Source organism: Dryobates pubescens, chromosome 18 (genome assembly GCF_014839835.1).
Source record: "Dryobates pubescens isolate bDryPub1 chromosome 18, bDryPub1.pri, whole genome shotgun sequence".
NCBI lineage: Eukaryota > Metazoa > Chordata > Aves > Piciformes > Picidae > Dryobates > Dryobates pubescens.
In genome coordinates this window covers 17025385-17040794 of record NC_071629.1, presented here as the reverse complement: position 1 = coordinate 17040794, position 15410 = coordinate 17025385, and the positions used below count along the sequence as shown (strand labels likewise).

The 15410-nt window shown below is 57.4% G+C and overlaps 1 protein-coding gene across 1 annotated transcript; it reads right to left on the bottom strand.

Moving 5' to 3' along the window:
• Nucleotides 1-857: 857 nt before the first annotated feature.
• Nucleotides 858-8481, bottom strand: FAAH2 (fatty acid amide hydrolase 2). Its single transcript, XM_054169675.1, has 11 exons — nucleotides 8284-8481; nucleotides 7849-7931; nucleotides 7383-7516; nucleotides 6926-7135; nucleotides 6390-6509; nucleotides 5791-5926; nucleotides 4854-4971; nucleotides 4015-4134; nucleotides 3078-3189; nucleotides 2263-2457; nucleotides 858-1616 (listed from the first exon to the last, which is right to left on the bottom strand). The coding sequence occupies exons 1-11, from the start codon at nucleotides 8458-8460 to the stop codon at nucleotides 1441-1443; spliced, it is 1581 nt and encodes a 526-aa protein (XP_054025650.1). The 5' UTR covers nucleotides 8461-8481; the 3' UTR covers nucleotides 858-1440.
• Nucleotides 8482-15410: the final 6929 nt, after the last annotated feature.

The following is a 15410-nucleotide window of genomic DNA, read 5'->3' as shown; positions in this document are numbered from 1 at the left end:
CCTTCACCCTGAAGCATCTTGAGTCCCCCCTACCTTGGGCTGTGCAGCTGCTCATCCAGCCCCTGCCATCCCAGCTCCCCCGGCTGGGGACAGCCCTCTGTCCGTGAGGCTGTGGTGATGTCCCACAGCAAGTGATGTGGCTTTGGGGGTTGGTGCCTGTTTTTCTGGCTTGGGGTTATTTTCCTTTCTTCCTTCCTCGTTGCCAGTGCCTTAGCCATCAGGCTAAGGCTCCCCTGGCAGGCAGCCCTGGGCCGGCTCAGCAGTGCCCTCTGCGAGCAAGTGCTGAGAAGCACCCAGCCTGGGCACTCAGCACCTGCTTGCAGGGACTAGTAGCAGCTTGGGGACAGAAGAGAGCATAGGGATGGGACCAGGGGTGACAGATGGCAGGACACAGACAAACCAGGCATTCCAGCAAAACCAACACCAAGGTTGCTTTGTGCCACCAGTGCTGCAGGCTGGGTGCAGACCTGGCACCTGCTCTGCCCTAGACACCAAGGAGCTCCACCTGCCTCAAGCCTTTGGCAGCCCCTCAGGGACAGAAAGCAGCAGGGCTCATGCTTTCTGAGAGCTGCACTGTGACACCACACAGACCAGAAAAGCCATGGACTGTGGCACCACTGGGGCTCACCAGCACCTTTCAGCTCTGCCAGGAAGCAGAGTGGGCACCATGAGTGCAAGCAGAGCCCAGCAGCAGCCAAGTGCCACCCTTGGAGCACTTTCTTGTCTGTCTTTGCACCATGCCCATGGCTGGCAGAGTTTGGCAGCCTCCACAGATCCCAGAGCACAAGGCCAGTGCCCCAGCAGGGCAGGACAGCAGCCACTGGGAAAGAAGACACGTGGCCAGCAGCAAACTGGAGAGACTCTTTAATACCACCCTCGCCAAGAACACCTCATGCCTGCTTCCCACCCCAGGCCCTTCCTGTTCCTGGGGCAGAGGCCAGGGACAGGGGACACCAATCAGGCTGTGACCCCTGGGACAAGAAGGGAAGACAGCACAGGCAGGAAGTGCCTTAGCTGCCTCAGCACATGGATGCACCTGGTGGTGCTAAACAGTTATTGCTGAGCAGCCTGGGAGCACCTCCTCTCCTCAGCCTTCACTCAGTGTCTTCAAAGCAGCAAGCATTAGAGACTGCCATCTCCATGCCCAGGAGACTGGTGCCCGCCCCAAGCAGGATGCAGGGAGCCTGCTGCCAGCCCAGGCCACCCAGGACCAGGGCTGCAAAGGAGCCAGGGGGACAGCAGGTCTCCCATGGCAGAGGGTGCTGTGGGGAGGAGATGACTGTAGCAGCACCAGCCTGGCTTCCCCAAGGCTGAAGGCACCCAGGAGGGCACAGAGGGAGCAGACAGTGCCATGACGGCATTCAGTCATCAGTGCCCTCCGCTGTCTTGCTGGGCACCGTCGTCTCTGTCCCTGCCTCCCTGCCATGCCAGGAGTCCAGGCTAAACTTTCCCAGGTAAAACCCAACCTCCAAAGGCCTTCTCCAGATAGCGAGCTACTGCCAGAGTCAGGTGGTCGTTGTAGGAGGCTGCCACAAGCTGGATGCCCAGTGGCAGCCCCTCGCTGCTCAGCCCCAGCGGGCACTGCGTCACAGGCAGGCCCAGCACGTTGAAGATAGCTGGAAGGGAGAAGGTTGCATCAGAGCAAGCACAGCAACCAGGACACAGCACTGCCTGGCTCTGCCAGCCTGGGGCAGAGGCTGCTGCTCTGTGCCAGGGTGGTACAGGCAAGGCAGGCAGCGCAGACACAAACACAGAGGTTCCCTGCACCCATATCTCATAAGGAAACTGCACTTGTGAATGATGGTACACTTAGGTGGCACTTGCTGTGGCATGCCAAGATCTGCTTTGGGACACTCTTGCCCCAGGCACCATCCCTCCAAGACTTGAAAAGCCAGACAGTACTGCAACATGATGCTGGCACCCAAGAAGCAGAGGTGTGGGAAAGCACCAGAGAAAGTCCCAGACTGCACCCTAAGAGATGCAGTAGCTCTCCCCTGCCTGCTAAACCCAAGTACCAGCTGTCTGAGCACGGGCACATCCCTCTGGGGCAGGGTAACCTATGAGGCCAAACCTGCCCCACTATGGACAACAGGTACAAATGCCAGTTTTGAAACATGACCATCATCTTTGTGCCATGCTCTGGAGCAGCAAGACACCCCTCTGCACTGCAACCCCACTGCCAGGCATGGAAATATTCTGAGGAGGGTACAGTGGGGATACCCACAGCCCCTGCCTGCACCCAGCAGAGCAACCAGAGCTCACCTGTGTAGGCAAAGTTGAAGGGCATGCATATGGGGGAGTGGTGCCTGGGAGCTGTGATGGGGTGGGAGGGGTAGAGGAGTACCCCATCTGGCCCCAGCAGGGCCTCCATCTCCTCCTGCAGGCTCTTCCCCATGCTCACCAGCTTGGCATTCCCACTAGGGTTGAGCTTCATAAGCTTCTCAGTCAGTCCCAGGGCTGCAGAGCAGGGTCACAAACAGGAACACAGAGAAAACAGGAGGTTCATGACTTAAGAAGGCTGGAGAGCACATTGGCTACATGCACCACCCCAGCTCCTACGGGGGACCCCCAAATTCCCTTCTCTGCTGGCACCTTGGATTGGTCCCTGTACAGCTCTGCAGGCAACATCTCCCCAGCTTTGCCAAGGGAAAGGCTTTCAGCCTGCTCTTTACTTCAAGTTCTTCCAGCCACTGGGACTGAGCAGAGCTGGCAGAGTGATCTCAGCACTCATTAGACAGCAGCACTAATTAGCATTCTCTGGTATCTGCTGCTGAGAAGCAGGATCAGTGCAGATCCTTGCCTGGCTCCCTCAAGCCCCAGCCATTCATGCAGGGACAGAAGCAGACCCTGCTTCTGTCCTCCACTGTCCCCACTTTTCCAAGGCTATCCAATCCTACCTATCAGAGATCCAGCCAGCTCCCCTTTGAGCAGTGTTTGAAGACACCCAGAGCCACTACACAAGTACAGTCTGAAGCTCCCAGTGTGAGCTCTGGAGTCCCAGTGAGGGCAATGTTTTAATGACTATCTTATCTGCCCCACCCCCACCTCTGCACGCCCCAGGCTCCTGCTGGCCTTACCGATGGCTGGGAGAGTGTGGGAAGACATCCCCACGAGCCACTTGATCAGCTCCCAGAGCGGCCACACCGGCTTCCCGTGATCCCCCAGCAGGTCTGAGAAGAGCTGTGCCTCCTGGAACACACAGACAGGCCCCCTCCTCAGCACTGCCACCGCCGTGCCACAGGGAGCAGTGAGACCCCAAGCCGCCCAACCATCCCAGCACCACCTGTTCCTGTGCCCAGAGCTGCCCATCAAGGGGTGGCACAGCACCAGCAGAAACCCAGAGCTGCACACAGAGCCAGAAGGGGGGACCTTGCTCTGTGCAGGAGCCCTCCCCAAAGCAGCATCTTTCAGCTCCCCCTCCTCAGACATGATGCTCTGGAGAATGTCTCCTGGAGGCACTTAGTGCTGTCATACAGCTCTGAGATCAGAGAAAGGGAGGCAGCGGGGGCCTCCTTAGCAAGCTGGGGTTGGTTTACTTCCCACCATGGCCTGCATGGCAGAACACAGGTGGTTAAAATACTCCTGAGAGTTTATTTTTGCTGCTAAACACCTGCTGCATGCACAGAGCATGCATCTGGAAAGCTGCTGATGTTCTGCCTCAGTCCTGGCATCAGGACTGCAACATCAGGGGACGGAGAACAGGGACAAGAGCAAGGCAGGACACTGCCTGCTTGGCTGTCTTGCCAGCCTGCACTGAGAAGGTCAGCATGGGCCTCTTCCTCAATAAACCATGTTGCTCCTCAGCTGGAAGCTGCATCATCATCTCATAGGAAAGCGAAGGAGAAGGGGCTGTTTAGATTTGAATGATGTGAAAGAAGGATCAGGAGGACAAAGGGAACAGTGAAAGCCCTGGCCAGATCGAGGAAGCCTACAGCTCTCTATGGCTGGCTCCAAACAGCTGATTCTTCCCTGCTGCCACTGAATTTGTGCCTTAGCCAGCTCAGTCTGACCCACCTGCCCATTGCTGTCCTTGGATGACATCATGGCTGACCAGATCTGGAAAGAATACTTCATCTTGTGGATGGCCACACGACGAACTTGGACCCCCAGCTCACTTTCCAGGTGCTCCACCACCTAAGGGGGAGAGCAGGAAGGGTTTGATTCTGCAGGGATGTGACTCAGCCCATGGGAATCAGGGGCAAGAGAGAGTTTGGGAGCAGCTTTGCTTTACTGTCATGCAGTGGATCCTTCAGCTCCTGCCTGCTCTCCTCTGCCCCAAAAAGTGGGACCTCCTTCATCTGATAACAGACTTGGAGCTCCCCAAACTGCCCTCCACCCACCCAAATGACACTCCAAAGAGCACCAAAAGCAGCACAGAAGATTTCACTAAAAAGCAAGCAAGTCCCTTTCTGTGACTAAATGCCAAGCAGCCACCCTGGGGAGACAGCAAACACACAGCCATCACTTCAGCCTGCATCATGGCCCCAGAAGGCCTCCCTGACATGGACAAGAGGTGTTCAGAAAGCAAAATACCAGACATTGCAATGGAAATTGGGACAAATGCTTCGGACACCCCAGTGTGCTACAATATGTGGGTGCTGCTGGCAAGGGATCTGCAGCTGCCCACAAGATTTTCCCCCTTGTCTCTTCTTTAACACAGCAGAAGAAAAAGATCTTTCCACTTTTCTTCCACTGGGAGCACAAGACAGGGACTTGAGGCTGACTCTGAGGAGCTGCAGCTCCTGAGGAGCAGAGTACAGAGCACTCATGTCCAAAGGAGTCCTCAAGACTGGTCTCCCCAGGTTTTATATCCAGGCTCACCCCAGTGAGAGCCAACCTCCATTCCTTCCTACCTTCCTTTGGGCCTGCAAGATCTCCTTGTCCACAGGTGACACGAAAACAGACCCACCGTCGTGCTCCATGCAGTGGAATTTAATTTTCTCCAGTGACACCTTTTCATTCAGCTTCAGCCTGGGAAAGGAAGAGCTTTTTGCTCACAAATCCATCCCTGCCTCCTCCCCAGCTGCCAGAGCCACACACACGCTTGTTAATGCATCCTCAGGACACCTGGAATGTCCCTTGGACACACTGCTCCACCCATCGGGGCAGGACAGAGAGTCCCTGAGGAGATACAGCCACCCACTGCTCACAGCCCATCCAGCTGCTCATCCCCCATGTCACCCTCAGCACCTTCTGCACATTTGTTGCTGTTGAGAAAATTCTCAACTCTCCAGATGCACCTTGTGACCAGAGAACCTGGCCACAGCTGGGGCTGGGGCTGTTGCACAAAAGTGGCAATGGAGACCCAAAAGTGGCAATGGAGACCGAAGGTTTGTGCAGGCTGCAGCAAGAAGCAGGACCTGCCCAGTCTGCCCCATCTCTGCTCACTCCTTACTGGTATGCACACACAAAAGGCTGCTTGGCTGCAGGAAGCCATGAAGAGACTTGATAAGGCCATGGCCTGGGATGGAAAGCTCATTATTCAGTCCCAGGAAAAAGCACACATAGAAGCCCAAATAAAGGCCAGTCCCAGGATGCAAGGGCCATGCTGGGATGGTGCTGCTGGACTCCTGGAAGAAGGACCCAGGTGACCATGGCTGCCTGTTCCCTAGAGCACGTGAGTGGTGCTCAGCTGCAATGACCCTGCTGCAGCCAGGGCAGAGGAAGGAAACCAGTAAGGAGCAAACAGGGCGGTGCAGACTTGCCTGGTACAAACAGGACTGATCTGCTGTGCTGGCCAGAAAGCAGCCGAGAGCGATTCAGCAGCTGGGAGCAGTGGAAGCAACTCACTTGTTGGTCCCAGGACCAGCCATGACCCTCAGCATCAGCTCCAGGTCCTCCGCGTAGCGGCACATGGGCCCCGTGCACAGGAAGCTGGTCTGCACCCCTTGAGCATCTGGGAACTGGCCGTCGTTGGGCACCACCCCTGCGGGCACCGAGGGAGACGTTGGGTATCACCCTGAGAGCGCCCACGAGCTCTGCCTCCAGCCAGGACATGGCCTCCAGGCAGGGAAGGAAGCTGTCACCAGGGCTTACACCCATCAGCAGCGCTGGCAAGCTGGCAGCAGGGTGCAAAGCAGCCAGCCGGGACACCAGCTGCCAGGGCAACACCCTAGCTGCCAAGCCTGACTTTGGGAAAACCTCCCATGCTGAGGACGCAAGGCTGGGGTGAAACGCCTCCCACCTGCCACGCGCCGGGCAAGCTGCCTCCAAACGGCTCCCCGCTGCCCCAGCTCACGCAACAGGCTTGTCCCGTGCAAGAAGCTGCCCCTTCCCTTGCAGCAATCCCACCAGCAACAAGCGCAGGAGCGCCCCACATGGGTTCCACCCACGTCCCACCTCCTGACACTTCTGCAGGGGAGCAGAGGAGATCCCCGTGGCCGCCCTACCTGTCGTGGGTTTGTGGCCGAAGATTCCGTTGAAGAAGGCAGGCATCCGGATGCTGCCGCCGATGTCAGAGCCCACACCTATGACCGAGCAGGCAGCTGCCAGACTACCGCCCTCCCCCCCTGCATGAGAGGAAACACAGCAGAAAACACAGCGTGGAGCAGTCACCCTGCAGAGCAGCAGCATCTCCAGGTGGCTGCTGCACTTTGTGCCAGAGGGGCTATCACAGGGTGGGAGCTGCCCTGGCTGTAGCAGGTTCTGGGGGGCAGCCAGGGAACACAGGTCAAAGGGATTCCCTGTCCAAATGCCACCCCAACCCTGCTGTTCACACACAGAGCAAGACACAGCAAGTCAGGTATAACACCTGGGAGGGACAGAGCAGCTGGACCTCCAAACGGCCTTTGCCACTGCCCAGGCGTGAGGCCCGTGAGCTCTGCAGAAGCCCGGTTGGATGTGTTACAGCAGCATGCAGGGCACCTGGAAACCCTTTCCTTGCTGCACTGTAACTGCTGGACTGTGTCAAGGGGTTGTGACTAACCTGAGCTGCCGCCCACAATCCTCTGCAGGTCGTAGGGGTTGTTGGTCCGGCCATAGACCTTGTTGCTGGACTCATACCACATGCACAGCTCGCTGCAGTTGGTGACACCCAGTGGGATAGCACCGGCCTGCTTCAGGCGGGACACCACTGTGGCATCCGAGGTGGCAATCACGTTGCGGCGGTTGACCAAGCCAGAGGTGTTGGGCATCCCTGTGGTGTGACACAAGGAGGGGCATATCAGGGCCAGCAGGCTGCTCACAGGGACCACAGCTGAGACATGGATCTTCACTGAAGGCTGCTCCCCTGAGACACCACAACGGGTGCTAAAAGTGAACACAAGAGCCCAGGGGAAGTGGGTGCAGGCCAGGGAAGGGAAGCTGCTCCCCTCCAAATGTGCAGGGCTGAAAGGGAGCAAGTCAGGGCCTCCGAAGGTGGAGGGCAGTGAGGGCAAACGCACCGTGCAGTGCAAAAGCCTCCTTGACGGTGATGGGAACGCCCAGCAAAGGGAACTTTTCCTCCAGGAAGTCATCGTCACGGCCCTCGGCGAGCAGCTGATCGACCTGCCGGGCTTCCTGCAGGGCCTCCTCGAACCTGCAAGGCAGCAGCGGGAGAAGCTTCAGGGCTCCCTCCACCCCTGTGGGGCTGGGGAGCTGCGTGGGGCGGGAGCTGATGAGCCGTAGCAGGGGCTAGGGACGGGAGATAAGACCTCCCGGTTTGCAGAACCTGCTCGGCTCCGCCTGCACCGCAGGCGAGAGCAACCGCCACTGGCTCAGTGCTGCTGCGGGGGTGGCCGGGCCCCGCTGCGCTCCCGGTGCGAGGCACCACCCAGACCTGGGGCGATAGCGGAAACCTGCGGCAGCATCAACCAGCCCCTTGCCCTTCAGCCAACCGGCACGGTCCCACTCCTCTTCCCCGCGGCTTACCTGTCCTTAACCACGGCGTTGATAAGGGGGTTGACCTCCTTGATCCGCTCCACGTACGCCTCCACCACCTCGACGCACGTCACCTACACCGAACTCGGCGGAGAACGCCGTGAAAGGTGGGCGGGGATGCGGGGCAGCCCCGGAACCCCCTTGCCAACACATGTCCTGCCACCGCGACCTTCTACGGGATGCAGCGGCTCCTATCACCCTCCACTCCCCTGGTCCCGTTGTCCCCAAGAGTCCCGGTAGGGACGGGGGACACCTCAGATACCCACCGCAGGCATGCTCCCCGACACTGAGACCTACTACTGCCTTCTTCCTCCGCTCCCCGCTGGATCCCGCTGCCTCTCCTCGTTCCGCCCCCCACCCCCGCTCTCGGTGCACTTCTTCGCTCCGCTCCCCCCCCCGGCCCCGGTGACCCCCCTCGCTCCGCACCTCCCGCGCCCGCAGCCGCGCAGCCAGGCGCCGCGCGGGCACCAGCAGGAGCTCGCGGCGCGGTGGCGGGATGGCGCGCGGCGGCGCGGGGTTGACGAGCCCCAGCAGGGCCAGGCAGGCGCGCGACAGCAGCCGCAGCAGCAGCGCGAGGCAGCGCTCCGCGCGCGTGAGCGTCATGGCCGTCTCTGTCCCGCACCGTGCCGGGGGCGTGCCGGAAGTGACTCCAGCGTCCCGCCCGTGTCGCCTAGCAACCGCGCCGCTGCCCTCAGCCCGCCTCTCCCGGCGGCCGGGTCCCCCGGCCTCTCCGCGCCTGCCGCGGCGTCCGTCCCTCGCCCCGCTGCCCACCGGGAGACAGGCGGCCTCGCTGTGCATGGCCAGGCACACTCCCGCTTCACGATGCGGAACCGAGGCCGCCTCGCCGTGTGGTACCCGTGGAGATTCGCCACTTCAGCCCTGGGGGAGAAGGCAGCAGCGGCGTGAATAGAGCGGCTGGGAAGTGACAGCCAGTGAGCAAAGGCCGCACCTCTAACGTGTGCCCAGGGCAGCCTCATCGGCTGTATGGAGAGTCCTCAGCGACAGCTGCCCCGGGCGAGATGTGGAAGGGCTCGGGAGCGCTGGGTTTGAACCGCGCTGTCCTTGAGCTCGTCGACAAAGCCTCGGGAGCTGCTTTCACAACGTCCCGTGCTGAGGGACGATGGGGAAATGACTCCGTTTCGTGTGCATGTCCAAAAGCCTGTCGTCAGGGGCTAGTTGAGGCTAGTTCCAAACACAAGCACTCTGTAGGCTGCTGCCGGCCCTGGGGACCTTAACGCTGATCAGCTTAAAGCTGCCATCTAATTACACTCTTCCTTTGCACTGTAAACGCTGAGCTTCTTTCTCAAGCGCTTCCTTTTTTTAAAGGACAGTCATTAACATTCTTAATTCCAGACAAGCACTGAGATTTTTTTCAGTCACTTGTTTACAGTAACTGGAAGAGCACTGGAAATCATCAACCCTCCAGACAAAAGCTGCAAGAGTCTGTAATGCTAGGGGGAAAAAAAACCAATGCCTTTTAAAGCAAGTGTTTAAGCAGCAGCCAGGTTGGCCTCACTGCATCTCTTTCCTTTCACACAGTTGGCAATTAAATTATCAGTGAAAAATCAAGGGAGATGAGGGGATACATTTCTTGGGGAAAGGTTTTATGGCTGCCAAGTCAACGAGTCAGCAGTTATAAAAATAACCTGCAGCACACACCTCAGGAAGATAAAGTCCATAAAACCCTAACTTGACCATAAAAGGAAAGTCACCTTGATAATTGGTGTGTTTTGTTTTTTCAACAAACTCTTATCAGAGGGACCTGGTTTTTTCCTGCCTCATGCAAATGGAGGAGGGGAGAGATGGATAGGACAACTGTTTCCCGGCTTGGAGTGAGGCTCCCCAGAAAAAGTTCCTCCATCCCTGGTGGTATTGGCCACCAGGTGCCTCTGCAGGACACAGTTCCTCCAACAGTAAATGGTGCAGGAGTCCCAAACTCCTGTAGGGACAGAGGGAATGTTTATCCCTGCTGATGTTATGACCCAGTTTCTCCTTTTCCTTGGCACCTCTGTCCTGGCCATACTTGGCTGAACTGTGCAGCGTGTGGTGCTTTGTCAGGCAGGCTGGAGCTGTGTGGCTGACAGAGGATTAAAAGCTGCTTCTTCCATTTCCCTGACATTGCTGAAACACCCAAGGCCTTGTCAGAATCCTGATGTCACCTCTGCCTTCCCCCCCACACCAAGTGCCCACACACTTTGCTGCAGCAGGAGCAGGCTGGGGAGGTCTGTGCCATGTCCTTGCTTTTCCTTGCTCCTGTGTGTTCATGGGAGCCTAGTGGAACTTCATTTCCATGGAAAAGGAAAGAAATGGGATCTAATGTGCCCTGGAAACAATACACTGAGATCTGGAAGCCCAAGGTCAAAATCATTAAGCCTGCTTTTTGACTACCACAGCCAACCAAACAAGCAAACACCTCCTTGTGTGTGCACTGAGGAGCCAGTTAATTCCAATCTGATTAAAAAATGAGCAGCCAAGAGCAGGGAGGTTGGCAATGGGCAGGGAAGCTCACACACTTCCCAGCCTGTTTCACCACTCTGTCCTGAGCTGCACCAGCCTGTTAGAGAAAAACATGATCCAGGGTCTTGCACTCTTGGAGTTTATGGCTGTCATTATCCTGCTCATTTGGTATTACCAAAAGCTTAAGAAAGCACAGGAGATGAGCAGGGCTGTGGGAGGGTGGGAGTGGCTCTGCAGGCTCTGTTGTAACAACGAACTGGCCAGAAACCCACCAAACAGGCCCAGCAGCAGCTGGCATGGAGCAGGGGTTTGTGCTGGTTGACCCTGCCATGTGCTGCCTGCTTCATCAAGCCCACCAGAGCTGTTCTGGAGCCTCTCCTCAGCACGGAAAAAAAAAACCCAACCCCAAAACACCAAGCACCTTTTGGGAATGTAAAAGAAGGAAAAGAGCCTGACAGTGCAGTTCTTCCCTTTGCAAAATGAGTCATTTAAAACTTACCCTCAGAGCTTCAGAAGAAAACTGGGTTGTGTGTAGGACAGTGTGGGGGCGAGAGAAGAGAGAAAGGACATTTATAGGTTCAGATTTAAACACAACTCAGGTGCTCAGATCCCACCCGATCCCAGAAAAAAAAACCCACCCTTGAAATGTCGAGGTGGATCTGTGAGCCTGCTCTTAGCCAGGCTCACCACTGAGGGATGCTGTGCTCCGTGTTTCTGTGAGCCGGCTCCCTGCAGCTGGCCGGCAGCCAGGCCGGTGTTACACCCCTGGTGTGACACCCAGGTGCGCAGAGAAAGGGCTCTGACCTCGCCTCGCCTCAGCCATCACAGTCCTGGTGCTGCACAAGGAGGCACACAAGTTCAAGTACAAATAGAGGGGCACCCAGAGGCACCTGGGATCTTCAGGACATCGCTGCATGGCTCCCTGCATGGAGGGGCAACCAGAAGTGATGGGGCACTTCATCAGTTTCTGCAGACGTAGTGGCTGGAGCATTCTCTCCTCAGGGGAAAGGCCACCTGACTTGAACTTTATCTCTGCACTTTGACTCGGGCTGTGCAGGGCACAGATAAAACAGAGCTCCAGCATGGGGTGGCTTGAGGACATATCGTGGCCCCTGTGCTCCCCGAGGTGTTGGGGAGACTGTCTCCTGTGTGCCAGCGCAAGTCTGAGCAGGTGCCAGTGCCCACCCTTGAGAGGCAGGACACGCTGTGCTTTATGGCAGAGTTGGGAGTGCTTTTGGCAGGCACGGCTGTCATGGAACTGCTGCCTCGTCTCACCCCTCAGAGGTGTGCGATGGGCAGATGAGTGTTCCTGGGCTTTCTGTACCCACAGTCATCTCAATCATCGCGCTGAGCACCCCAGGCCGTGTCGGTGCCACGAGAGGTCGCTCTGTCACCGCCGTTTGTCTCCGTCCCCTGTTACCGGCCTCCGGCCGCGACCGCCTGCTCCGCACGGAGCCGGAGTATGCGGTGCTCGCCCGGAGCCCCGCACCGACGCCGTGTTTCTGCCTCTTCCGCGACAGACTCTTGGCCACCTGCACGAAGCTGGCTCTCGCTGCGGCTCCAGCTGCGGGGAGGGCTGGGGAAGGGTCTGCATGACGCTGAGTTGGTGCCTGCTGCCTCCTCCAGATAGTCCCTGCTCCAGGAACCCTCATTCAGTCCCTGCCCCACCAGCTCAGCTACGAGGGGCTTTGGCTGCCGGGGGGCTTAGCACCCACCCCATGAACTCAATACCTCTTTCCCACTTGAGCAGGGCTTTGGGGTGCCTCCCGAGATTTCAAGATAAGCTAAAAAAGAAAATAATCCTGGGTTTCAGGATATCTCTGGCAGTGCAGAACACTTCTCCTGGCACTGTGCCTTCTTGGCACCCTTCTGGTGACCACCGTTATGACCATGTGCAACACCAGAGGGTAGAGCAGCCTGTCTCCAGCACCAGCCAGGGCTAACACTGATTTCCAGGGCTGGCCTGCTTGCAGTTCCCTGTCCCCTGTCCTGCCCAGCCAGCATCATCTGGGATGTGTTGTCTTCCTTCCCTGCCCGAGGGGACTGGTTGTGCCAGTTCTGCACATCTGAAGTAAGCTGGGGACAGGCTGGCCCCTCTGGCCTGTGTCATCTCTCAGCATACAGCTGGGTGGCTGTCTGCACGGCAGCCCTCAGCCAGATGTGCCATCAGCATATTCATGCTATTGTTCCTGCTGATACCTCCAAAACCCTCGGAGGGGGTGGGGTAATTACCCTCCCAGCCAGGAGGGAAGGAGCAGCACCCCTTGGGCAAGAGGGGTTCAGCGTATTGAGGTCATTTACAACCTTGCCAAGGGAAACCAAAACCAAGGAGGGGTGTTAGGAGGGCTACAGGGAGCTCTGGATGCAGATGTGACTCAGGGGTGGATACTGGAGCTGAGATTGCTCCTTGGACCCAAGAGATGAGCACTGCCACAGAGACTGACACTATCCTACATTGGTGTCTGTGTCAAGGGCGTGCTGGGAGAGTCGCATGAGATGGAGCATCCCAGCATGCAGAGTTTGACAGCCTAATAACAGAGGGATGAGCAGGGAGGCTTGATGGGAAACTGGTGGGATTGGTGCTAAAACTCTCAGTGTTTTGATTAGTAGTTGGGTGACGGGTGCTAAGCAAGAGGGAGCAGCCCTGTGTTAGTCAGCCCTGCAAGGGGTGGAGAGAGGGCTCCGTGGACTGAGACAGGGCAGCAGTGGAACTCAAGAGTGTGGTGCCTTAAATTCAGGAGGCCAGAAAGGAGGAGAAAGTGCTGATGGCCATCAGGTGATGATGGCAGTGCTAACGACCATCAGGTGCTGACGACCATCAGGTGCTGATGGCCACTTCAGTGATGAAAGCCTGCAGCGTACTCTCAGTCCAGAGCCACTGCCCAGGGCAGGCTGCAGGCCTGTTTTCCAAGAGCTCTGGCTTTCAGCAGAGCTGGTTGCCCAAGCCACTTGCGTGCCCTGCTGAGCTGTGCCATGGCCCTTGCGAAACAGTGTTGATAAACACTCTGGGGCATGCCAAGTCCTGCGAGACGACAGCTGATGTGCTTGGGCTGCAGGGAGTGCCTGCATGAGGAGAGGAATTTTCCACTCCTCTCCAGTGAGCGTGTCTGACCCCGCTTGGGGACTGTCCCCAGCAAGGCAAGGACTCATTTGCTGGTGTCCCAGCTGCCCCTTTCTGGCCCTACAAACCTTGCCACACAAACCTTGCACGCAATCAAGGCAGGGGGTGACTGGGTCACCTGGAGTATGGTGGCACCCTGCTGGGCTGTGCCATCCCTATGGTGACTCAACACCCCCATCTCACCACGGGCCATTCTTGTGTCCTGGTGGTGAACTGTCTGGTAGCTTTCCCTTTCCAAGCTGGGGTAAGCCCTGCTCATGTCCAGTCCCTGTCCCAGGGACTTGCATTGCAGTGATACTGGTGTGCATCCTGGGGGTACTGGGTGACCCTTGCCAGGGCCCTATAGGCTCATGGGTCAGCTGTGCCCTGCTGTATCATCTTCTGGCATATTGGAAACATCTCAAAGAGCAGCAGGTCTGTGGTGTGAAAAGGGCATGCTCTGCCACTGGTATGTGGTAATTAGTGTACTAAAGGCCGATTTAATTTGCCCAGCTAATGTCAGGGAGCTGCAGCTCACTGTGTCTGCCCTGTGATCCTGCTGTGCTCTCAAGGGATGCATACAAAGCTCTCAGTAAAGGAAGGCAGAGCTTTCTCCAGGGGCTGGTCCAGGACCTGCCCAGTGTGCCTATGCATGGTGCCACAGGTGTCCCTGGGCACCCCTGCTCCCCATCACAGCCTGGCGTGTGCTACACCCCACAGCCCCAGTGCAAGGATGGGCATTTCAATCCCTGACATCATCATGTGTGGCTTTCCATGAAGTGCCCCCAAGGGCCAGGACTGTGCTGATGGAGAGGAGTGTAAAGGGCATCTGGAAAGCCTGCTGACAGCCACAGGCAAGCATGGCACCCACAGATGCCTGGGCAGCAGGAAAATCCAAGTATTTGGGGCAGCATCAGTAAATCATCACCAACTGACCTCTAGCACAACGGGACCCTTTCCAAAGGCCACCTTCCCCATGGCCTCCTGTGGGAAGCCACCAGCACGAGGATGCACAGAGACCCAGGCCATCTGGGCTGTCCTGTGACCTCAGCAGCAGCAGGAGCTGTAGAGCTGCTTGACTGGGGCCAGAGGCTTCCTCTGAGACCCAAGGCTCCCACAGGGATCAGCTTGGGAAAAGCACAGCTTGAGTTCCTCCTCCATCAATGTGCAAAGGAGCCAAACGTCAGCCAACACCTGGAGGGAGAAGACATGGGAGGATCACAGGTTTCCTGCTGTGGACAGGGCACTGGCAGTGAGGGCTCTGGAAGGGCTCTGCTTTCCCCCTTTTTCCTTCTTTCTCTCCTTCCTTCCCCACTTCTGTCCTTCCTTCCTTCCTTCCCTCTTTCTTTTCTTCTGCTCTCCCTCTCTTCTGTTTCCTCTTTCTGTTTATCTTTCTGTTTCTTTTTCTCTCTTTCCTCCCTTTCTTTCTCTCTTTTGCTGCCTCCTGAACATGTCCCCACTGCCACCCTGTTGCCCATCACTCTGGCCTCTGGTCCAGTGACATCTGCACATGAAAGGGGCCCATGTTCATGGCAAACACCATCACCCAGTCCACTGGTGGGGTCTGTACTGCCCATGCCATCAAGACTGTGATGAGGTGGGCACAGCGGGCAGGGAGCAGATGTGTGTTGCTGGGAGGGCACTGCTGAAGTGCTGTCTCCGTGTAACCTCTGACATGGATGGATCATGGCTCCAGCACAGAGGAGTTGCTGTGTTACAGGGGAACAAGTCAAGCATTGGGTACCAACTCCTCTGGGGTTGTGCCTGTGGGGCATCCTGCGGCCCACATGAAGTGAAGGTGGGACAGCATGACAAGTCCCTGCCATCAAAGACAGGACTGGAGAAGGCATAGCTTCCATCACAGGTGTCTGCTAGAGTCCTTTGTGCTCCCTTTCTCCCTGTCTTGATTCAGACTATCAGCTCCCACGCAAGCTACAGCCACCCCAGGGCTGTTCCCCTTTGTGTTACCCTTGGCAGCCTTAGTAGAGCTGGATTG